Source organism: Lynx canadensis, chromosome D1, assembly GCF_007474595.2.
Source record: "Lynx canadensis isolate LIC74 chromosome D1, mLynCan4.pri.v2, whole genome shotgun sequence".
Lineage (NCBI taxonomy): Eukaryota > Metazoa > Chordata > Mammalia > Carnivora > Felidae > Lynx > Lynx canadensis.
The window spans coordinates 114,710,554-114,735,056 of NC_044312.2; the positions used below are offsets into that span (position 1 = coordinate 114,710,554).

Below are 24,503 nucleotides of genomic sequence, written 5' to 3' on the forward strand. Positions count from 1 at the left end.
CTCTCAGTCACACCCGCGCTGCCCGGAGGCAGAGGCCTAACGCCCACACAAGTGACAGAACCCGCTTGCTGAGCCAAGAGCACACAAGCGAGACAGAACCACCGAAAAGATGCTACAGAAGGGACAAGCGGGATCCCACCAGCCACCAGAGGGGCGTCCAGCCAGGCAGAGGGGCAGTCTGCCCACACCTGCGCTCGGCAGCCGGCAGTGTCCACCCGACTCCCGCATCTGGAGGCAGAGCAGCAGGTCCCCTGGCTCGGGGCTGCCGGCCGGGGTACCCGCAGCGGGTGGGCAGCACGAAGCTCGCCGCCGCCTGGGTGACTCCCTCCCTTTCCAGGGCCCCAGGCAGAGCGCACGTGAGGACCGGGGAGGACCCGGGCACAGGCAGTCCGGGGACGGAGGCAGCGCTCGGAAGCTTCGGTCACACAGTCTTCCACTGAGGTCTCCTGGCAGCAAGCCTACCCCGGATAAGGTCAGACGTTTATCTCCCGGGCAAAAGGACAGGCCTGGGAAACTGCAACTCCCTTGGCACTTGATGCCCAAGACCAGCCAGCAAACCGAGTGGCCAGGCCCAGTGCACCCACACCCCCGGGGCCCCACGTCCACCGAAGTCCCGATAACCCTTCCGCAAAAGGGACAGGGAGACAGCCCTCCCGGGAAGCAGGCACTCCCAGGGCCCTGGACGAAGCCACAAGGAACGCAGGATCAACAGATCCCTGGGGAGGGGGCCTCAGCCACAGGGAGAGCCCACTCCCCTCAGAGGGGAGAGGGACCCGAGGAGAAGGCCCGCCGCTTTGTGTCCCTCTTGCAGCTGTTTCCTAAACATCACATGGCAACGCGGTGTTGACACACGCGCGCGGCTTATCCTTTTGTATTCGTTACTGTTAATTACGGTGGAAACGTCCCGTAATGAACTGTACGACACTGTAACTCGATGAGGAGTACGGAGACCGGCCCCCACCCGTGGCGACCGGCGAGCGCGGCACACGTAGAATTCACCGCTGTCACCACTCACACGATGATGTTTCCTTATAATCACATTTTACCGGTGCGATAATTAGATTATTTCACTGCTCCCACGTTGTGCTGCCCCAGGCCCCTCCCCCACTGAGGAGTTCACCAACTCCAGCGGTTCCTTGCAGGAAACATGCGTATTTTGAACTCAGAGGGACACCGGCTGTCTCCCACCTTGAACCCGGGCCACACCACCTCCACTCCCAACAGCGCTGCCCTACTGCCGGGGATCCCTTGGGGCCACAGCGGTTGGCACAGCGGCTGTCTACCCACAGTGGGGGGGGGCAGCTTCCCCCCCCCCCCCCCCGTCCCTTCATACACGCTCTGCCTTAGTTACATCACAACCACTGCCCTCCTGGGAGAGCCCAGGGCCTGGCCCACTTTCCTCCCTAACACCACCTCTTGGCTCCTCCTCCGTGCCGCCCAGAGGGGCTTGGGAAGGGCCTGCATGCAGCCTCCCTGGCGGGAGCAGCTCCCTCCTGCCCCCACCCCCACCCCCGCCGTGCACCAGCCGAGTGGGATCAGCACTGCTGCACCCTTGTCTTCCCTTCCTCCTCTCCCCTACCGGCCCTAGGTCCCAGGAACTTCCCAGAGACAGGGAGAAGCAGTCAGTGCCAATCGGACCTCTGGGCTGCCAGGAGAGGCCCATCCTGGGAGAAGAAAGAAAATGGCTGAGCCCAGCCTCCCACAAAGCGACTCTGTGAACGCCTGGCCAGCTGGATGAGACCATGGCCGCTGGGCTAGGACCTAGCCTGATCACCAGAAAGCCAGCCAGGACCGGCCAAGAAGCCCCCTCCTCCCACAGACTGGGGTTTGGGGATCCATGGCCTGGGATCTGGCAGAGGGTCCAGCACCAGCCTCCCTCTCCCTCCCATGGGAGAGCGCAGTGTCGCAGACATTCGAACAGAGGCTAGGAGGAGCGAGAAAGGCGCTGTCCAGCCCTCACGCCCGCCGCGGTACTCTCCCAGTCCCACCGTGGAGGAAGGTCCCAGCCTGGCTAAGGTGGCCCGGTGGGCCCGCAGGACGCCGTAGGGCCGCCTCCCTGCCTGCCGCCGGGAGTTGGGGGTCGCGGCCGGGGGCGCGCGGCTCGGGGCGCAGCTGCTCGGGCAGCACGCCTATTAGCGCGGCCGCGGCAGACGGCAGATGGGCGCCCGCTCGGCCCCCTCCTCCCGCGGCACAATGGGCCCGGTCGCTCCGGCGCACAATGCGGCCGGGGCCGCGCACCTGCAGCCGGAGCCGAGGGGCGCTGGCCCGGCCCGGCCCGGCCCGTGCGCCCCCGTCCGCGCCGCGTGTCCTTGGGCCGCGCCCGGCCGACCGCAGCGGCGCGGCCTACGGGCTCCGCGGCGGGACCCGGTGCCCGGGCGCCCATTGTTCGCGGCCGCCGGCCAGAGCCACGGGCCGGGCCTACGGCTCCCCGCTCGGGACGACCTCCTTCCGCCGCCACCCCCCGCCCCCCCCGCCCGCCCGCCCGCCCGATCGGCGCACAGTCAGCACGGCCTTCTCGGCGGCCGGCCTGTGCGCCCCGGCGCCCCAGCGCCCCTGGTCCTCCCCAGCGCCCGGCCCGCATCCATGTCCCCAGTCCCCTTCGGTGTCCCCGGTCCCCTGGTACCCCTCCAACCGTGTTCCTGGGCCCCTCGGTACTCCCGCTCCCCCCGGACGCCTGGTCTCCCCGAAACCCCTTGTCCCCTCGGCGCCCTGGTCCCTCAGGCCCCCGTTCTCCATCGGTGTCCCCCGTCCTCTGCCCCCCCCCACCGTGTCCGAGTCCCCAGACTCCCCACCCCCGTGTCCCCGGGCCCCCTCGGTGTTCCCGCCCCCCCCCCGCACCCCTGGTCTCCCCGCACCCCTTGTCCCGCGGGTCCCCGGGCCCGGCCCAGCACGCACCTGTCTGCCCCTTGCCCAGCGTCTTCTCCAGCCGGTAGGGCCCCACATACTGCGCGTGCTGCGCCCCGCCGCCGTCCTTCCCCGTCGATGTCATCGCTCCCGGGCCCGGCGCCGGCGAGGTGGGAGCCCCGGGCGGGCGGCGGCGGCAGGGAGGGGCCGCGTCCGTCCGCGTCCGTCCGACCGTCCGTCCGTCCGCGCGTCCGTGCGCTGGGCCGGGTCGGCGGCGCCCGGGCGGGCCGCGCTCGCTCCGCGCCCCCCGCGCCTCCCCGCGCCGCCGCCCCCCGCGCCCGCGGCGCTGCCTCTGCTCTCAGAGAGGACCAGGCGGGCGGGGGCACCAGGCTTCCGCCGCCGCCGCCGCCGCCGCCGAGGCCCGCGCCCCGCGCCCTGCGCCCCCCGCGCACGCCCGTCCGTCAGTCCGCGGCCGCGCAGCCCAGCCGAGCCGAGCCGCCGGGCCGAGCCGAGCCGAGCCGAGCCGAGCCGAGCCGAGCCGAGCCGAGCCGAGCTGAGCCGAACGGCCGGGTCGAGCCGAGCCGAGCCGAGCTTAGCGGCCGAGCCGAGCCGAGCCCGAACGAGCGCATAGGGCTGCAGCGGTGGCGGCGAGTGGCTGCTATGCCCGCCAATCATTAGCATTAGCCAATCATTGACGCCCTAGCCTGTAGCTCCGCCTTTCTGCCCGCCCGGCTACTGAGAGTTCTCCTTGGAGCCCTACTCTGTGAGGCGAGGCGAGGCGGGGCGGGGCGGGGCGGGGCGGGGCGGGGCGGAGCCGGGGCCGGGGCGGGGGCCGGGTCCCGGGGGCGGGGCCGCGCCGGCTGCCTGGGCGTCTCCAGCCCTCCGCCCCAGCCCTCGTCCGGCCCGGACCCCTCCCCGGCCCCCGCGCGCCAGCAGCCCCGCTAGCGGCGGTGGAGGCTCATCCCGGGACGCTGCTGCGGCGGGGCCGCCCGGGCAGGGGGCAGCGCACGGCCTGCGGCCACTCCCGGCCCACCCGCGCCGTCGCTGCTGGCCGCGACCACCGCGGTCGGAAGGACTTTCTCGCCCCCTCCCCTGCCCCGGGCGGGGCGGGGCGGCGCCGCGGAGGCGAGTGGCCGGCCGGGCGGAGACCTTGCGAGGTCTCCGGGACGCCGTGCTCCGCTCGGTTTTCCCGGGTGTCCACGATGACCAGCACAGCGGGGTCAAGGAACTCACCCAAGGTCACACAGCAGCGGCCTCCCTCCGGAGGCGGCTCTCGGGCCTTTGAGCGGACGGGCTTCCGTCGGGTCGGCGGCTGGGGCCGGGCGCGCAGGCCCCGACGGCTCTGGAGAGGCGGCTGCAGAGGTCGCCACACGTGCGGGGCCCCTGTTGCTCCGCAGGAAGACGCCAGCGCTGCAGACGGTGGGGGCGGGGAGGCGAGGGCCGGGGGCAGGGAGCCCAGAACCCCGCGTGTGCCGGGTCCCGCGGCCTCATAGCCGCCGGTGCCCAGGCGCCGCACACCTGCAGGGGTTTGTGCTGCGCGCTCCCCGCTGTTCACCGCCGGCTGCCCTCACTCCCATCAGGACCACCCTTGGGGGGGAGGGCTGTGTGAACTGCAAACTCCCAGATCCTTCCAGCCCCCCTCCCGGGGTGGGAGGCGGCCCTAGACTGGGCCCTGCCCGTGTAGGGGTCCCCGCGATGAACACACGGCCAGAGGCTCCGCTCCAGGCCTGGGATTGGGGGCTGGCTGGATGTAAGGAGCATCTGGGACCTTGCACTGAAGTTACCCAGTGGCCAGCTAGAGGCAGAGCAATCAAGGGAGCGTGATGGGTGAGGCCCCCGTAGGCACAGGTGCCCGAACAAGGGCCAGCGGCTGCCTGCACAACCCCCTGCGCCGGAGTGCTGCCACCACAGTCACCTGGGCCCCCAGCCTGCAGGACTTGTCAGGACCCATCTTCCGTGTAACCCCAGTAGCACCCGGCCCTGTTGAAAGCTCTCATCTGGGCGCTCCTGGCTTTCCAGACTCCCACTTTGCATTGCCACCCCATCCCTTGGCTCCTGGGGTCTCCCCTCTGTGGCCATTTCTCAGTCTTCTCTGTGGGGCCCCCTCACATCGACATCTCTCAGGGCTCCGTGGGGGACCCCTTTCCTTGCCCCTCCATGTCCTCCAGGTGACTGCCTCAGCCTGTTCCTGAGTTGCCAGCCTCACCCCAGCTCCAGGCCGTGGGGCCAGGTCCCTCCTGAACCTCTCCTTGCGTCTGTTGTACAAGTTCTCACACTCAACACTTCCATGGCAGAACACCTCATCTCCCCGTCATGGTGGGGGTCAAGAGCACGACCGCCCACGGTCAGGCTTCTGTTAGCCCAGTCCAGTGCTGGCCTCAGTGCCGGTGGGAGGCCTGGCTGGAGCAGTACGCCAGACACTCAAGAGAGAAATAACACGGATACTGCATAAGCACTTCCAGGGCCCTTCCAGCCGCTTCCAGGAGACCACCGTAACCCTACCAGGTCCAGACAAGAATAAAGCAAGGAAAGAAGATCCAAGCCCAATATCCCTCAGGAGCCCAGACACAAAACTCCTTAACAGAATATTAGCAAACCAATTTCAACAACGTTGATAAAGAAGAAAGCCTATGACCAAGCGGGGCAGATTCCAGGAATGTAAAGTGACTTTAACATTTCAGAATTGACTGATGTTCTCACCATGCTAGCAGTCAAATAGGAAAACCATACAATCATTTCAATAGGTGTATATTAAAAAAAAAAAAAGCATTTGACAAAATTGAATACCGATCTATGATTTCAAAAACAAAAATCTTGGAAAACTAGGACCAGAAGAGATTCTTTCAATCTGATAAAGAAAGGGAATCTGCAAAGCCCCCCAGTGGCTTCTCCCTGGATGGTGGAAGACAGTTGGGATGAGGCAGGAGCGGGTCCCTGCACTATATCTTGAACTGGAGGGGCTTGGCCAACGGAGTAGGATAAAGAAAACAAACCAAAAAACAAACACCTGTGTTTCTGCTCTTACATGATCGGAAAGGAAAAATTAAAGCTATCTCAATTCACAGATGACATTATTGTCTGTAGAAAACCCTAAGCTACAAAATGCTACCAGAACTAACAAGTGAGTTTGGTGAAATCACAAGATACAAGACCTATATATAAAAATTCTATTTCTGTATCCTAACAATGGACAATTAGACATTGAAGTTATAAAAACAATACCACCCACAAACAGAATCAAAACCTTGGGATACTTAGAGGTAAATTTAACAAAATGTGTGTGAAATATGCACGCAGGAAACTATAAAATACCACTGAGAGACTAAAAAAGACCTGAATAAATGGAGTCATGCCATGCTCATTGGCATGGCTCATTCTAAGACTTGTTAAGATATCAAATCTCAGGGGCGCCTGGGTGGCGCAGTCGGTTAAGCGTCCGACTTCAGTCAGGTCACGATCTCGCGGTCCGTGAGTTCGAGCCCCGCGTCGGGCTCTGGGCTGATGGCTCAGAGCCTGGAGCCTGTTTCCGATGCTGTGTCTCCCTCTCTCTCTGCCCCTCCCCCGTTCATGCTCTGTATCTCTCTGTCCCAAAAATAAATAAACGTTGAAAAAAAAAATTTTAATAAAAAAAAAAAAAAAAAAGATATCAAATCTCAGGGCCCCTGGATGGCTCAGTCGGTTAAGCATCCAACTTTAGCTCAGGTCACCATCTCTCGTTCTGTGGATTCAAGCCCCACGTCAGGCTCTGTGCTGACAGCTTGGAACCTGGAGCCTGCTTCGGATTCTGTGTCTCCCTCTCTCTCAGCCCCTCCCCCACTCACGCTCTGTCTCTCAAAAATGAATAGACATTAAAACTTTTTTTAAAAAAAGATATCAATTCTTGGGGCACCTGGGTGGCTCAGTCAGTTGAGCGTCCCACTTCAGCTCAGGTCATGATCTCACAGTTTGTGAGCTCGAGCCCCACGGTCGGGTTCTATGCTGACAGCTCAGAGCCTGGAGCCCGCTTCTGGTTCTGTGTCTCCCTCTCTCTCTGTTCTTCCCCCACTCGTGCTGTCTCTCTCTCTTTCAAAAATAAATAAATATTTAAAAAGATATCAATTCTCCCCAAATTGAACTATATTTTCAATGCAATTTCAAGCAAAACCATAGTGACTTACTTTATTTATTTATTTATTTATTTATTTATTTATTTAATTTTAGAAATTAATAAGCTGACCCTAAAATGCAAAAAGTAATATAAAAGACCAAGGAAATCCCAAACAGTGTTGAAGAACAATAAAGTTGGGAGATTCACTCTACCTGATTTCAAGTCTCACTGTAAAGCTGCATCAGTCAAAACACAATGTTGTTGGCTTAAAGATAGACCTATAAATCAAAATACAACACTAGAGTCCAGAAATCAATAATGATGTTCGTGCCAGTGGGCTTTCAACAAAGGAGCAAAGGTAGTCCAATGAAGAAATGATAATCTTTTCAAAAAAAGGTGCTTAAATAAACATCCATATGCAGATAAGGAGCCTCAACCCTTACCTCACACCATCTACAAATACTGACTAGATTAACTGGCTGATATTAACAAGCACTGAGTAGAAACAGTCCACAGACCTAAACAGAAGAGCTTTAACTATAAAAATTCAAGAAGAAAACACAGGAGAAAATCTTTGTGTCCTCGGGTTAAGCAAAGATTTCTTAGATAAGATGCAAAAAGCACCAAGCCGAACAATTTTTACATAAAAGTTGGACCTCACCAAATTAAAAACCTTTGTGCTGCTTCTGTAAAGAAAATGAAAAGCCACAGATTGGGAGGAAATATTTTCGAAACTTCTCTCTAGTAGAAGATTTGTGTCTAGTATACATAGCTTACTAGTCGCTAAGATACAAACGGGATTGAAAGATTGGACAAAACACTTCACCCAGGAAGACGCACGGATGGCACATAAGCACATGAGAAAGGGATTAGTCATCCGATACAGGAATGGTAAAACTACATTGGGGCCCACTGTACGCCTGTTAAGTAAGGACTGACATTCAGAACACAGACAACACCACCCGTGGCGGGAACTCAGAGCACCTGGAACCCTTGGATGTGGCTGATGGGGGATGAGAAATGGTCTGGCCGCTTTGGAAACCAGCTTGGCAATGTCTCAAAATCCAACACACACTTGGCACACAATCCAACAGTTCTATTCATGGGTATTTTCCCGAGAAAACGAAAACTTCCGTCCACACAAGGGTTGGACACTGGTGTTTACAGCAGCTTTATCTGTAATCGCCAGAAGTCAGAAGTGCCCCAAATGTCCTTCAGTGGGCCACCGCTGGATGAGCAGTGCATTGCTACGATAAAGAGGGACGCACTGTATGGGCGGATCTCAGGGACATCCTGCCTTGGGAAAGACTCTGGTAACCTATCCTCTGATTTCATTCGTACGACGTTACAGAAAAGGCAAGACTGTGGTTATAAGGCTAAAGTCTGAAGCAGGAAGCAGGGCCCTGAAGCCAGGGGTTGGGGGACAGGGCACCTCGGGCATCCTCATGGGGAGAAGTTACAGTTATTCAGATGGGCAGCTGACCTGACAGGTGGGCAGCTACCTGGCTGTTATTGGCATTCCCAGGGCACAAAGGTGCCTCCTAGCCCCTCTCCTCACCCCTTCACCCACAGGGAAATGGGCTTCCCATGCCCATTTGCCAGGGGCGGTGTGTCCAGAAGGGAAGGACAGCGGCCTTCTTTTCCTAGCATTGTTTAAGGACATGAGGATCCTCTCTGACCCCAACTGCCTTAGGAACTGTCTGTCTTGCCTCTCAGTCTTCCTCTCCTGCTCACGGACCACCCTAGCTATCCCTCCATCCTGTTCATAAACCCCTAGTTCCCTCAGGGCTATACTAGGCCACCTGGCCCACATCTGGCCAGACTCCACCTATCCCTCAACTTCTGCTCTGCCTCTGGGTCTTGGGGGAGCGAGAAGGAGCCCCTGGCCTCCCACCTTCCTCTGCCCCTCTTGTTCTTAGTGTCTCCGAGGAGGATGGCTCTGGGTCCTCCTGCTAGCCACCCAGCCTCTCTGCTGTCCTCCCTTCCACTTCCTGCCCCCAGTGGCTTATCTTGGATGAGGGCCACGTCTGACCCACACATGCCACTCTGGAATGGAATGGTGCAGTCCTGGACATGAGAGGCCTCTGCCCGGTTTATAATCTCCCCTTTGTTGAGAGTAGTCAGGACAGAGAAACAAAAGAGGAGTATCTCTGTACAGCAGTATCAAGCCTCCTGTTCATGAACATGGTCTGTCTCCTCATTACTTACGTCTGCGATGCTTTGTAGCTTCCAGAATACAGATTGAACAGACCTGTTAAATTTATTCCTTCCTATTATACTTTCTTTTTTTTAAATTATTTTTAACGTTTATTCATATTTTGAGAGACAGAGTGTGAGTGGGGGAGGGGCAGAGAGAGAGGGAGGGATACTGATCCGAAGAAGGCTCCAGGCTCTGACCTGAGAGCACAGAGCCACACGTGGGGCTCTAACTCACAGACTGTGAGATCATGACCTGAGCTGAAGTAGGACGCTTAACCAACTGAGCCACCCAGGCACACCTATAATTACTTTCTTAATTTCATTTTCAGGTCACTCTTGCTAGTGTATAGAAACACAAATGTTTGCACTGCATCCTACACGTTTGCCAACCTCACTCATTCCGATAGTTTTTAGCAGAGTCCTCAGGTTTTCTGTATTCAAACTCATGCCACCTGCAAATGTAGTTTCGCTTCTCCCCCCGCCGCCATCTGGATGTCTTTATTTCTTTTTCTTGCCTTATTATCCTGTCCAGAATCTCCAATACAACGTTGGATAAAATCAGCAAGGCCACACGTCCTTTTCTTGTTCCTGATGTCATAAGGAGCATATCCAGTCTTTCACTATTAAGCGTGATGTTAGCTGCAGTGTTTTTTGTAAATGCCCTTTATTAGGTGGAAGAAGTTCACTTCTATCCCCAGTTTGTCAAATGTTTTGTTTTGTCTTTTTCCGATCATGATAGGGGGTTGGATTTTGTCAAATGCTCGTTCCACATCTATTGAGATGACGATGTGGTGCTTTTTTTGTAAGCTATTGATATGCTGTATTATATTAACTGATTTTCAAACACCAAACCAGTCTTGCATTGGTGGGTTACACACCACTCGGTCATGGTCTATATTTCTTCTTTTATATGCTGCTAGATTCAGTCTGATAATATTTTGTTGGGGATTTTTGTGTCTATATTCATAGGGTATACTGGTGTGTAGTTCACTTGTAATGTCTTTGTCTCGTTTGGTATCAGGGTTGTTCTAGCCACACAGAACGAGTGGGGAAGTGCTCCCTCCTCTTCTTGGAGCAGTCCATAAAGGACTGGTGTGAATTCTTCATTAGCATTGGGTACAATTTACCAGAGAAGCCATCAGGCCAAGGGTTTGTCCTCATGGGAAGTTTTTAAATTACGGATTCAATCTCTTTACTTGTTATAGGTCTATCCAGGCTTTCTGCTTCTTCTAGAGTCAGCTTTGACGGTTTGTGTCTCTCTAGGACTTCGCCCATCTCCCCGAGTTATCTGATGTGCTGGTGAACATGTATATTCATGTTTCAGAGTCCTTGGGGGGTCTTTGACTTTACCCTTGCCCCTTATGGGGTAAATACAGCACACAAGGGACCCTCTGAGAGTGTAAGTGAGATCTCATTCCTCCTCTGCTCACACCTTCCATGGGTCCTATGTCACCAGGGTGCCCTCTCTCATGCATGACTGTGTCCACATCTCTTCTTGTAAGGACACCTATAGTATTGGTCTAGTACCCACACTAATGACCAGGCAGTGCTGCCCACTTGACCTGAGGACACAGAAGCCTGGGAGTGTGAGGGTGAGGCAGCCCCCAGGGGCCCTGAGATGATGGCAAAGTCAGATTACAACAGAGAGGGAGAGGCGTCTGGCTGGCTCGGTTGGTGGGGAGTGCAACTCTTGATCTCAGGGATGTGAGTTCAAGCACCATGTTGGGTGTGGAGCCTACATTAAAAAATAAATAAATAAAAATAGGGGTGCCTGGGAGGGCTCAGTCAGTTGATGGTCTAACTTCAGCTCAGGTCGTGATCTCACAGTTCATGGGTTCAAGCCCTGCATCAGGCTCTGCATGGGTCCAGAGCCTGCTTTGGACCCTCTGTCTCCCTCTCTCTTGGACCCTCCCCCTCTAGCATGCATGCACTCGCTCTCTCGCTCTCTCTCTCTCTCTCTCTCTCAAAAACAAACATTAAAAAAGAGAACAAAAATAAATTTAAATAAAATTAAAAAAAAAGAACAGGGAGGAGGAGAGGGCTGGGCTGGGAGACGTATGAGCAGATAGGGATAAAGACAGTACCCCAGGCCTGACCTCTGGCCCAGGAGACCTCTTGTCCTGTGTCCTTGAGGTCATTCTCCACTTTCGCTGGGCTTAGCTAGGTGGGTCACTTGCCACAAGAGATCCTTGACCAAGCCCATCCAGGGCACAAGGGCTGGTGGCGGGGCGGGGGGAGGGACGGTGTCTGGCATCCTCACTAGTTGTTGAAATAAAACCTTTGAGAGCCACCAAGCGCTGCCACTCGTGTCACCCCCACCCCCAACTCGCCTTGGAGGAAAACCCGAGAGCGAGTTCTACTTTCTTCCTGGCTGCAACGGTCACCACTCCTTGGGGGTCACGACTCCATCCACTCAGCTCAGGGTGGGGGAGGGAGTGTAGGGCTTGGAGCAGGTGCTGGGACACAGGTCATCCCTTGGGCCCCAGGCGCCTCCCGGCTGTGCCGTGCCAGGACATGCCGGTGCCCAGTGGCTCTGTGGAATGGACTCCCGGCTCTCGGAGCTAACTGGCCCGAGGGTCCCAGTAACAATGTCCCTGCTACTGCTGCCTGCTGGGGGAGAGACCAAGCCCCTGCAGCCCAAGGATGATGGCTCCTCCGCAGACCCCTTTCCAGCCTCCCGCCGCAGACACTGAGGCTGTGGCTCCTTCGCCCTCTTCAGGCACAAGAGAAAGAGCTTAAGAGGGAGACGATGAAGCAAGGAAAGTTCGGGAGTCTGTGCCTGCCTCTGACCAGTGAAGGCTGGCCTGGGGAAAGATGGGTGAGCCCAAGACCAAGAGACCAAGAGGCGGGGATCCGGCCTCAGGTCACAGAAAGACTTCCAGTCACTCAGAGGTGGGGTGGGCTGGCCTGGGGCCCCAGGAGGCTCTGAGGTCCTGCCAGCTCGGGGAGGGGGGGTAGTGTGCACATCAGTGGGTGGGTGTAGAGCCTCCTACCTGCCAGGTCAAGATAGAGGGCCTGGGCGTGGCCTTGCTCCCAGGCCCCTTAGGCGTCATGGGAGGGCAAAGGCACCTGTGTATTTCAACTGGCATTTGAATAAGAAATGGGGAGTTAGGAGCCCCCAGGGTGCTGGAGATTGGCTACGGGACAACGTGAATGTACTTAACACTACCAAACAGCACCCTTAAAAACGCTTAAGATGGTAAATCTTGTGTATATTTTTAGCTGCAATTAAAAATTTAAAAACAGGCTGGGAAAGAAGACGAGGGTCATATTCTTAAAAGCGGGGTTTTTTGTTCTTTCCCCGCTCCGTGACTTCCGAGGGAGGTGCTGGGAACGGCACAGGCAGCCGGCTGGCGCTGGGGACAGGGGTGGAAGGAAGGCGTTGTTTCCCAGTCGGCTCTCCGGGCACTGGCCGGATATTTTTGGAGCATTAATCTGGTTCCTCCTGGGCAGCGCAGTCCCACACCTCTCCCTCCCGCCAAGGAGGAGGAGGAAGGACGAGGCAGGCCAGGCTTTCGATTACACTTCGGGGGTGAACGCAGCGGAGCAGGGCTGCACCTGCGGGGGATGGGGGTGCGTGTTTTCTTCCCCGCAGGAGCTCGAGCTGCAAAGAGCCAGTGCAGAAAGAAACCGCGCCAGGAGCGCTCGAGCACAGAGCTCACCAAGGGGGTCTCCCTGGCTGATTGATAGCGGCCGTAGCAAGAGATAAGGACCCTTACACCCCGATGAATTGTGGCCTCATAGTCCGCGTGTCTCGGGATGGCTGTCTGTGCACTTACTCGATGGATGACGATGGCTGGAGAGGCCCTGGAGAGGCCCTGGAGAGGCCCCGGCGCGGCCAGGGGAGGACGCCCCGCGCCCCAGCCCCACCTCCAGGTGCCGGGGCTCGGCGCCTGGTAACCAGACCGTGTATTTATGTTTTCAATTTGTTTTTATTATTATTGTCATCACTGTTATTTGTTTTTTCAGAATTAGAAGTCCATCAGGCATTCGCTCACCCCCAGAAGCGGGTCACGTGTCTCCAAAGGGCAGGCAGAGAGCTTTCCTCAGATGTGAGCAGAAGAAAAATATCGCGTAATTACGTGGAATGTGAATAATTAAACTTACCATAACTCAGTGGATTGAGTCTATGCTTCTCGGAATCTGCCTGCTTCATCACAGGGTAAGCCCGCAAATCACTTCTCCACACGTGACCAGCCCGCGGGTCTGCACTGACGCAACGGAAGTGATTCCCGTGACACTGGGGTTTAATAAGGGATTTTTCCCTTGTTTTTTTCCGGGACCCCTTCAACACGAGGATGGGTCACTCGGTCTTGACCTGACCCATTTCCTGAGTCATGGGTGAGGGGATGAGGGAGTGAGGCTGTCCATGGTTGGTGTCTGGGCTATCTGGTGTCATGTTGGCTCCGCCCCATCACACGCCCACACGTGCTCACACACTCACACGTGCCCACATGCACTCACACACACTCACACGCGTCCACATTCACAGGGGCTCACACAGGCCCACAAACTCCCACTCACGCCCATTCACACACACTCCTATGTGCTCACCAGAGAAACTTTAGTCTCATCCCACCGCCCCGGACAGCCCTAATCCGGGGGCCCCAGGCCCCTCCCCAAGGCCCAGGAGGAGGGCTTGAGCTCGGGGCTGGAGCTGCAGGAACAGCGAAGGCCGGTGCTCCCTGGAGGAGTCCTGTGGGGGTGTCTCAGGGGTTCGAATTTGGAATTCTTTCTGGTCACCCGAAGGTGACCTTTTATAGCTGGGTCCGCTGGTGAAGACCCACGGAAAGTCGCAGAGACCGCGTTCTTGGGCATGTGTCACGCCCGGTGGCCGCAGTTCAGCGGCCCGGACGCGACTGGTCAAGGCTACCGAGGGCTGCCGGCAGCCGGTCCTGGGAGGGACCCATCCCGAAAGGGAGAGGGCGCCACGGGTGCACCGGCACAGAGAAGACACCCCCGCCGGCCCTGCTCTCTTCCCGAGGATTCCCCGTCCCTCAGGTCTGGTCACGCAGGCCACGTGTGGCAGCCCCAGGAGGGCGGCGGAAGACCTGCTCCCTCCCTGGAACGTTCAGCCCCAGCCCAACCTCAGGGCCAGGCCGAGGGCACCAGCTCCTTCTGCACTTGGCGCACCTCGGGGCAGCCTTGATCCCACTCGGCATTCTCCGAGCTTGGAGCTTCCCTGCTTCTGTGGCCTCGTGGCTCCTGTGGTCCCCTTACCCCCACGAGCCCTGTGGCTCCCGCGGCTCTGTGCCCCCAGCTCTGGGGCTCACCCTTTCTCCTCCTCTGCACCCCTTCTCAGTCTTCATGGCCCCCTTTCTGCTGCTGGCCTGCTCACGCGGGCTTCGTGGGATCTCTGTCTCCCGGTCTCCTGGCCTCTCCTGTACTGGGCCCCGGTCCACAGCACCTCTCCGGAAGATTCCAGCAGGACCCAGTTCCAGGCTCCCCCCAGACTGGCTGTGTCTCTGTCGGTTCCTGTTCTACTGATTTATCTCCCCTCCAACCACTGGCTCCTAAGGAAGGCACTGGCCTTTCTCTTTACCGCCTGGCCCTCTGGGAAGGAACAAATGGCTGGGGTAGGAAGGAACAGAGGGACGTACTCACAGTCCAGGTGAGCAGTGCGGTCTGGGGGGCTGGCCTGGGGGGGGGGGGGTCGAGGCAGGACTTCTGCCCCAGCCCCAGGGCCGGCCAGAGCAAGGCCTCTGCTGAGGCACCTGACTTCAAGGGTACTCCGGGCGGTTCCCTTGGCCTTGTCAGGCCAGGTCATGTGATGATCATGCCTGGGGGATGGGAACCGGGCCCTGTGTGTCACTTCCTCACCATGGCCTGGATTGTGTGCCCCAAATGTATATGTTGAAGGTGAACCCCAGTACCTCAGAATGTGACCATAATTGGTAATGGGGCCTTTCCAGAGGTGACTGAGATAATACAAAGTCACCGGGATGTGTCCCGATCCCTTGTGAGCGGGGTCCTCACAAGAAGCCGAAATCAGGACACAGACACGGGCAGAGGGACGACCCCGCGAGGACACTGGGAGAGGACAGCCGTCCACCCACAAGGAGAGAGGCCTCGGGGGGACCCGGCCCCGCCCACGCCTGGACCTCGGGCTCCGGCCTTCAGGACAGGGGACAGTGAATGTCCATTGCACGAGCCCCTGGGCTGTGGGGTCTTGTTATGCCTGCCCCCACCCACGCTCTCCCCGCTGCCCTCCCTCACACGGCCCCTGGTCTGGATATGCTGATGTTAGATGGGTTCCGAGAGCACCCAGGCTCCTGGGACAGGCCGTGGCCCGTCCACGATGCAGGCCTGGGCCCAGGGCGTGGGGGACCAGTTCCTGACCCCAGGCCTGCCCTCCACCCTGGCACAGAGCGGGTCCCTTTCGCTGGCGCGGGCGCCAAGGCCACTTGGCCGTGTGACTTGGGCATGTGGGTGTGGCCACAAGGGGTGGCATATAGGTCCCAGCCCCATCTCTGAAGGGCTCCCCAGGGGAGACACAGGGAGCACACTGACCCCAGAGAGCCCGTGGTGGTTCCACTGGTCCGCACGCCCTCGTTGTGCAGACACGGCCGGTTTGGGGTGTTTGTCATGCAGCAACGGCCGACCAACGCGGGGCTGAAGGCTCCACGGCCTCTCCTACTCCTCTGTACGCCCCGAGAGAGTGCCAGGGGAAACCCACGCCCCGCCGCATGCGCCCCTCGCCCCAACCCCAACCCCAGGCTTCGGGCCCTTGTTGCCTCTGACCGTTCACAGCCCCAGGTGCGCCTCCAGGACCCAAGGCCGGGATGTCCACACACAAGGACACGAGAGCATCTCCTTCACGATGCTCAGAGGCCGTGGCACCAAGCGCGTTCCGCTGACAGAGTGCCCTGGGTAAAGCTGAGGTGGTTCCCCAGATGACCGAGTTGCCGGAGGGAGGGAGGTAGGCCAGTGACCCCTGCCGAAAACGTGGCTCACGCTGAGGCTGATGGCACGGGGGAGGGGCGGGATGGCCGTCCTTGTGTTCACGGGTGGCCACTGTGCGAGCCCAGGGGGCAGGGCACAGGGCTTGAGGAGAAAGCACTTTTCCTCAGCTCCCCAGAGGTGGGGTGTGGGGGGCCCTAAAAGCTGTCAGCAGTCAGACACCAAGAGCCGGAGTCAGAGCAGTCACCACCAGGGTTAACCGTCCCGTGCACCCTGCACCCGGCCCTGCTGGGCCTCTGTGGCCCGGGGGCAGCGGCCAGCCCACTGGAGCCGGTGTCGTGAGCCTGTGCATGGGGACAGGAGTGCAGAGGCGTGGACCAGCCTGGGGCCCCGTGTCACCCCCACTCTCGCCACCACCATGGCCCTCTCCTGCGGCACCCGGGGGAGCCTGCCCCTTCTGTGAAGCCGGGAGCTTTCTGGGCCCCAGTAGGACCTCTCTACGTGGGCCCCAGGAGGACCTAAGACGGACCTGCCTGGCGGGTGGAGGCCGCTGCCTGAGGGCTGAGGTCAGGCGGGAGGATCTGTCCAGACCGGGACGGCCCCCCAGGGCCCTGAGGCAGGGGGAAGGTGGAGGCTGGCAGGGGCTGCCGCCCTAGGAGAGGGACTCAGGACACGGTTTGGGCTCAGCCTGTGTCCGAGGATGCTGAGGGCGGACAGCGTAGCACATGGGGCAAGTCTGTGGCTGGATTTAGTGAATAGAAACACGGAATGCGCAGTTGAATTTGAATTTCAGATAAGCAATGAACATCTTTTTTAGTATAAGTGTGTCCTATGCAATATTTAGGGCATATTTATGCTGGAAAAAATAGTCATTGTTTATCTGAAATTCAAATGTGTCCTACAATCTGCCCAGCAACGCGGTGAGCAGGTTGGGGAGCCCCCCCTCCCCCCCGCGTAAGAGGTGTGTGCAGGTGGGCCAAGTAGGCGGGGATCGTGGGGGGACCAGGCGGGACGCCAGATCGCTGGGCTGGGCCGCAACCTTGTGGGCTTTCAGCGTGTGTCCTGGGGCCCTGGGGCCTGGAGGGACATTGAGGCAGCAGGGGGGCGGGTGGAGACAGAGCTGCAGAGGTGCTCCCCCTCCACGCTTCAGGTCCAGTGGGGGGACAGAGGGACGAGGCCCAGCCAGAGGACCAACCCCCCCTTGGAGCCCAGCGTCCACAGACAGAAACTGCATCTGGCTGTGCTGCCTCCGGCCTCCGGGCTCCCGGGCTCCAGGCAGCCAGTCTGGAGGCCAGTCTCGGGAATCGGGACCCAGCAGCACCCGTGTTAGAGTCGCGGCTGCGCGACCAGGGTCGGTGACTGAACCTGGCCCGACCTAGACACCCGGCGGCCGGGCCCCATGGACTGCGATGACGCTGCACGTGCCCTGCTTGGTTTTACACGAGGAGCAAACAAGCTGGGGGTAAGAAGGAAACGGGAGGGCTGGTGGTGAACAGACCCGAGCTTTCAAGTCCCTCTGAGTGGATTAGAAACAAGGAGAGACCGGGCAGGACTGCCCGCTGGTGGAATGAAATCCGGCTGCCGGCGTCGGCTGCCCGCGTGGCGGGGGTCTCCTCTTTGGCCGAGGCTCTGAGCTCCCCTGGCTCCTGACACCCTGGGGCAGACCCCCCAGCTCCCTGGCTCTACTGAGGACAGGAGGCTCCCTGTGATGGTCCAGACGGGACGGTCCAGCGGTTAGCCTCCCCAGGTCAGGGTTCGGCCCGGCTAGGTTCAGATCCTGCTTCCCCTCCGGGAGGGCAGGGCCCCTTCCCTCTCCTGGCCTCTGCTGTCCGTGAGTGAGGGTGGTGGCCGTAGCCCCCGGTGCAGGGTCACAGGGACTGTTGGACGCGGAGGGCGTGTTCAGTAAGCGGCCAGGCGGGATCGCATCAGGGGCCTGGCGGAGCGCCCTTCCTGGGCCTGTCCCGTGGACGGGGCCCGGTGGTCTGGCTCAGAGGTCCGCTGAAGACGAAGCTCTGGGGCCTTCTCGGGACGCTCGCCTCTCCGGGCGCGGTTCTGCGGGGGTCAGCGTGAGGGGCCTTGGAAGGCCACCGCCCGCTGAGCAGCCAAGCCCACCCGGGTCCCGCCTTCTCCAGGACCACCGTCACACCCACCTCACTGCTGTGAGAGGGCCAGCCCCCATGCCCCTCTGCGCCACCCCCACCGTGGTCCCGCAGGCCTTTCCCAGGGCCTTCAGGGGAAGGCCGACCCCCAGGAGGACTTCTACGCCTTTTACCCCTTGGCTTCATGGGCCACTTAGAAGTCCCTGCAGACCCAGGGGGCGGGGAGAGCCTCCATCTCAATGCAGCCTGCTGGGCTCGGGGCAGAACGGGGACCGGAGTACAGGACGCGCTAGCCAGCATCAACCTCCAGCCAGCCTTGATCTGCCGTCCCCTTCCCTGTGGCTGCCTCCAGCCGCCAGGCCCGAACATGACCCTTTTCCCTGCCGGATCATTCAGAGGCCCCCAGGCACGCAGCACCCCGAAGCCTCGGCCCCGCCAGGCCTGCCTCCTTCCCTCTAGGCCCAGAGGGAGCAGCACCGGAAGGGCCTCCAAGCCTCCTGCCCCAGGAGCCCCTTGGCTGTGGCTGCTGTTGACTGTGGCCCTGGGGCCTCTCGCTCTGCTGACCAGGAAGTCGCTCAGGGAGACTTCCACTGGGCTGCTAACAGGGTGTCGGCCTCTCTCCTCCCGGAAGCCCTCCCAGACACTCCCGCTGGGCGCGTGCCCCTTGTGCTTCCCGGAGCCTTGCATCTATCCAGTGGGGCCCCGGGATCAGCGGCTAGCCTGACAGGGGACCGGGTCATTGGTTGTGGCCAGGGGCCCCTAGCTGCCAGATGCCACCTCCCCACAAAGGACCAGCCCTGGGGCCCGGGCACAGCTGAGCCCGAGCGGGTGTTGGGGTCCCAACCGACGAATGGAATCAGAGGACGTGGTTGCAGGAAGGTGAGTGGGTCGTGCAAAGCCTTCCTCGGTGACCCTGCCTCTCCTCTGCCTGCCAGCACACTCTTGCTCACCGAACGCTCCCCCTGCGTGCACCTGTGTGGTTTACTTTGCAATCATGTCATGCCATCGGATTGACTTTAGGTGTCCCTGCCGCCCTCCTGACGCGGGTGCAGATCCTGAGACTTTGGGGCACATCACCTGCTTGCATCGCACTCTGCAGGGCCTCAGAATGAGGCCTTGTACACGAACAGAGCTCCCGGTTTCATAAAACACGCTTGCTGACGTTATTTCACTCTTGAAGCCGCCCTGTGAGGCGGGCAGAGTCGTCCCCAGTTCACAGGGGATGGGGGTGGGAGGGGGGGGGACCTGAGGAGCGCGACGAAGGGGCCTGGGGGGCGCCGAGACCCACCTGCCGGCGGTAGGGAGGTCACTGGGTGGGCAGTCGGTCCCCAGTTAGACTGGAAGGCACACCCTGGAAGGACACGGGCGGAATCCGGAGTCCCGCAGGCAGGCGAGCAAGAACCAAGCAGACCCGATGGCAAGGCGGTCGGTGGGGACGAGCGGGCCCCACGCCAGGCGACGGGGCAGGCACGCTTCCCGATTTCCAGACGTGCAGGTGTTCCCTGGTGACGTCCTCGAGAGCACACCCTTCGCAGCGCCAACCGTTTTCAGCGGTTCACGTTTGCTTCGTGGACCAGAACACGATTGTGTCTCTCCAGATGTTTACACGTGGGAAGGCGGGAGTTCCAGCAGCGTCGCTCCTGGGAACCAGTCTGTTTTATCACGGGATTCGCCTCTCCTATAGAGGTATTGATTTTTTTCCCTTGTTTTATCGTCTCCCCGGGAAGTGGGTTAAGATTTCCAATAACAAATGTGGATTTGTCTACTTCTCCACTTAGATCACGCGTTTTTCTTAAACCAAGAGAAAACACATCTGCACCTGAAACCTGAAGATTCGGCAGCACGATCTCATGACTCCTGCTGAACGCGCGCTCGTGTGTGACCCGATGGCGGCACGGCGTGCTCCCGGGGCGCCTCCCAGAGACCCTCACGTGCCCCCGGCGAGCACCGTTCGCACGTCTGGCACCCCACACTCATTTTGCCTGTTCTTGAATTTCGCAGAAATGAAACCAAACTGTACCTAGTCTTTTGTGTCTGGCTTCTTTCACACATAATAATGCTTTAATTTTTTTTATTTTTAAAGGTATCTCGCAGCCTGGTGGAGGTAAAACCGAAATACGAGTGACAAGAGCCAATGGTCACAGCACGAATGCATTCCAGATAAATTAATTTTTTAACTGTGGTAAAATATACAGAGTATGAAAAGTACAGTTTTCACCGTCTCTAAGCGCGAGCTCAGGGGCATTAAGCACGTTCACCCTGTTGTGCAGCTGTCCCCACCCTCTGTCTCCAGAAATTTCCATCTTCCCAAACGGAACCTTCGTCCCCATGAAATTTGGACGCCCAGCCCCAGCGCCCACCATCCACTCTCTGTCCCTGTGAATCACGGACCCCCAGCCCCTCCCCAGCCCCAGCACCCACTGTCCGCTCTCTGTCTCCGGGAGTCTGGAGACTCCAGGGGCCTCGTGTGAGTGGATCACACGTGAGCATCACGTTCCCCGGGTCCATCCACGTGGTGGCAGGTGTCAGAACGTCCCTCCTTGTCAGGGCTGAGTGACAGTCCCGGGAGCGGACGGACCACGTCTATCCATTCGTCCATAGATGGATACTGGGTTGCTTCCGTGTTTCAGCTGCTGTGAACACAGGTGTGCAAACGTCCACTCGAGTCCCTGTTCTCAGTTCTTTAAGGTAAATACCCAGTGGTGGGATTGCTGGATCAAACAGTAGTTCTGGAACTACCACACTGTTTTCCACAGCAACTGCACCGATTTGCATTCTCACCAACAGGGCATGGTGCTCTGATTTCTCCACATCCTCGCTGTCGCTTGTTATTTTTTGGGTTTTTGTTTTTGTTTTTGTTTTTGTTAGCAGCCATCTGATAGGCGTCATAATTGGTGTGAGGTGATCTCTTATTGTAGTTTTGATTTGCATTTCCCTGGTGATTAATGATGTTGGGCATCTTTCCACGTGCTTATTGGCCATTCACATATCTTCTTTGGAGAAATGTCTATTCAAGTCCTTTGCCCATTTAAAAATAGCATAGTTTGTTTGTTGTTGGACTGTAATAGTTATTTGTATGTTCTGGATATTAATTATTTATCGGTTATACAATCATATAAAATTAACTTTGTAGAATAGTCTGACAAAGGGCACTTAGAATGCTCAAAAGTATAAATGAAAGACCGAAGTCTGTGTTGATCAGGGTCCTTAATCACAGACAACAGAATCCACTGCTGGTAATTTAAGCAGCAAAGGATTTGTTTAAAAAGTCACAAAAACTTATCAGGAATCATTGTCCTGGAAACAATACCCAATCCTGGTAGAGTCCTGCCACCACTGGGGCTTCTGCCTCTGCTCCAGTTAGGAAGCTGCCACCACTAGGAACAGCACCATCTATCAATGCTGAGCAGGTGGAATTCTGAGAGAGTGCCCAGCTTTGCAAAGTCTTTCCCTCCAGCCGAGTACCATTATTGAATCTTTGATCAGTCATTCCAACATTCTATATACATTACAGACTAACAGAAGGAAAACCATAACAGGAAAGGCCCAATCCATTCAACAGAAAGCAACATTGGGTAGAAAAAGAAATGCAGAACAGTCAGGATAAATAGAACTCATGTAATAACATGACGGCTTAGCCCCCAGTATATCTGTAACTATATTAGATATAAATGGGCTAAATGTTCCACTTAAAAGACAAAGATTGTCAGGCTGGATAAAAGGAAATAAAACTCAACTCTGTGATATGTACAGGAGACATATCTAAATCATAAAGATGTAGAAGACTGAAAATAAATGCTGGGAAAGCGAATACCATGTAAGTATTAACCCAAAGAAAGATGAGATAGTTACAACCATATCAGAAACAAATAAACTTTAAGGTAAAAGCTTTACTAGGATAAGGAGGTCACTTCATAATGATAACAGGCCTGTTTCCCCAGGAAGATATGAATTCTACATCTTTATGCACCTAATAACATGGTCTCAAAACACGTAAAGCAGAAATTCACGGTACTTTGAAGAGAGATGGATAATCCTCAGTCATAGTGGGACTTTTTAAATAAAGCTCTCAGTAACTGATACAACAAGTAGAGAAGATGTCAGTAAGCACATAGATTATATGAACAAACCAACAGCTGCATAATACCTTTTTTTTTAAGCACATGGATCATTTACATAAATGAATCCTATCCTGGCCCATAAAGCAAGTGTTTTAAAAATCAGAAAGGATTGAAAGTGTACGGGGTCTGTTCTCTGACCGCAGTGGAATGACGCTAGAATCCAATAGAGAAAAGATAAGCAGAAAATACTCATATATTTGGAAATGAAGACAAGCACTTAGTGCCAGATTGTCGTTCATTCAGCATAATCCCTAGTTGCCTCTGCATTCTTTTCTGTGTCCCGGCAGAGAGAGCTAGCACCAGGATTTCCAGCACCCTGTATAGTATACATTCTGATGGTGAGAGCCCCTTGGGCAAGATGCAGAAGGCAGAGGGAGGGGACAGCCCTTATTTTCCACAGCAGCTGCAGGGAGACCGTTGCTGTCAGTGGAGGTAGCTTCCTGGCTTCCAGGGTTCGCCTGAGACTCACCCTTGGCACCACAGGTGGCTGAGATCGCTGGGGCAGCTTCTAGCTACTTTAGTGCTGCAGTCGTCTGGGGTCCCTGATCTGACCTCCCCACTCCCTCTATTCTGGAACTTCCAGATCTCCAGAGAGCGACCTTCCTCCCCTTCAATTTCCAGATTTCTCAGGGTTTGTGTAAGCCTGTAATTTCCTGCAATAAATCTCTTTCTACCCCCAAATACCTAAAGTAACTTCAATTTTTCTGGCCACCTACCCCCTTCTGACCTTCCCTGGCATCAGCAGTATTTCCAGGAATCGTAGAACCTTAAAAATAGGAATCTGGGTTTAGCTATCAGATCAGGTTAAGTCTGAGGTAAGTAATGACTTTGTGACCATATGAGGCAGGCTGCAGAGAGTCCATGAAAATAGTCACTAATGAAATATCACCTCCACTGGTTTGTGACGAGGGGCGCATTGAAATGGCTTCCAGTGAGGCCGTTCTAGTGTCATTCCAATGAACGACAGCTTCCAGGGACCAAGGGCTCTCGCAACAGAGGGTTATGATGGCTTGTGAGCTGGAGACCAGTGAGGTCCTGCTGAGCACACTGGTGGGTCGGCAGCAAGGAAGTGACAAGCCGTGGCCCAAGTTCTCCGCTCAGGGCACGGCCCAAGAACCAGAGTGCTTCTGTGGCTCTTCTGAAAAAAAACTTATTTTATTTCTTGTAGTTTTCAGGGCAATTTTTTTTAAAGAGGACCTCAAATTTCGTCTAGCAGGCTAGGGACGCCTGGGTGGCTCAGTCAGTTGAATGTCCGACTTCGGCTCAAGTCATGATCTCGCGGTCTGTGAGTTCAAGTCCCGCGTCGGGCTCTGTGCTGACAGTTCAAAGCCTGGAGCCTGCTTCCGATTAAGTGTCTCCCTCTCTCTCTGCCCCTCTCCTGCTCATGTTCTGTCTCTCTGTCAAAAATAAATAAACATTAAAAAAAATTTTTAGTCTAGCAGGCTAATGCATTGCAGCTGAAGTACAGTCTGTATTTTACCAAGTCTCTTCAGTAAAAGTTAGGGCATTTATTTGGAAAGAGTGCGATCATGAGAACTGGAGTGGATTTTACTGGATCTGAGTCCCCTGAGCACCAAATCCCCTGGACCACCCCCACCAGCAGAAGCAGCCCTTTCTCACCATGTGAGGTTGGTGTGTTCATACCCAGGGACCCTGTGAGGACCTCGCCCAGGGGAACAACCAGGGGACAAGGTGGCAAGTGTCAAGCCTCACCTCCACCAACTCTCATGATTTCCAGATCGATGACTAGAGGCAGGGGTGAAAATGAGCACACAGTCACGCGGACACAAGGAAAAGACCACATACACCAAATGCAAGTTTTTGCCAACTTGTAACAGGGGGAGCCCGGGGCATGTGTGGTAATAGGCTCTGAGAGATGAGGCCACGGAGGGGGCAACATGGCCCCGGGTCGGGTTGGACCGATCACCATGGGCTCACTTGCCAGAGACTCTGGGTTCGGCGAGTTTGTTCAAGAGCAGCTGGTGGTAGCTTTAGACGCTCGTTTGGTTGGTTGACTGAAGCTCAGACACAAAAGAAGGGAGATGTCAGACGGTCTTGGTATAATGGGAGGGAAAGAATGCAAAAGCACAGAGACAGCAATGCTAGAGGGCTTACTGCGTGCACCTGTTCACGCCCGAGTGTCTCTTTGGAGGAAACAGGCATTGGGAATGCGTTGGGGGGCGGGGAGACCAGCATCCTTGAAAAGTTCTGTGGAATAAGGATGCCGGGGGGAGATGCTCCCGCCGAGGCAGA

At 57.0% G+C, this 24,503-nt stretch overlaps 1 protein-coding gene across 9 annotated transcripts in view; it reads right to left on the reverse strand.

Annotated features, from left to right (window-relative positions):
• The window catches only part of BRSK2 (BR serine/threonine kinase 2), a 60,146-nt gene extending 57,157 nt beyond the window's left edge, over positions 1–2,989 (reverse strand). For all 9 annotated transcript variants that reach the window (XR_003972202.1, XR_003972201.1, XM_030331335.1 and 6 more), the window contains exon 1: positions 2,896–2,989. Coding sequence is in view for 7 of the 9 variants with exons in the window: in XM_030331335.1 (XP_030187195.1) it covers positions 2,896–2,989 (94 nt within the window). In the remaining 2 variants the exon portion in view is untranslated. The remainder of the gene's footprint in view (positions 1–2,895) is intronic.
• Between the last annotated feature and the right edge of the window lie 21,514 nt (positions 2,990–24,503).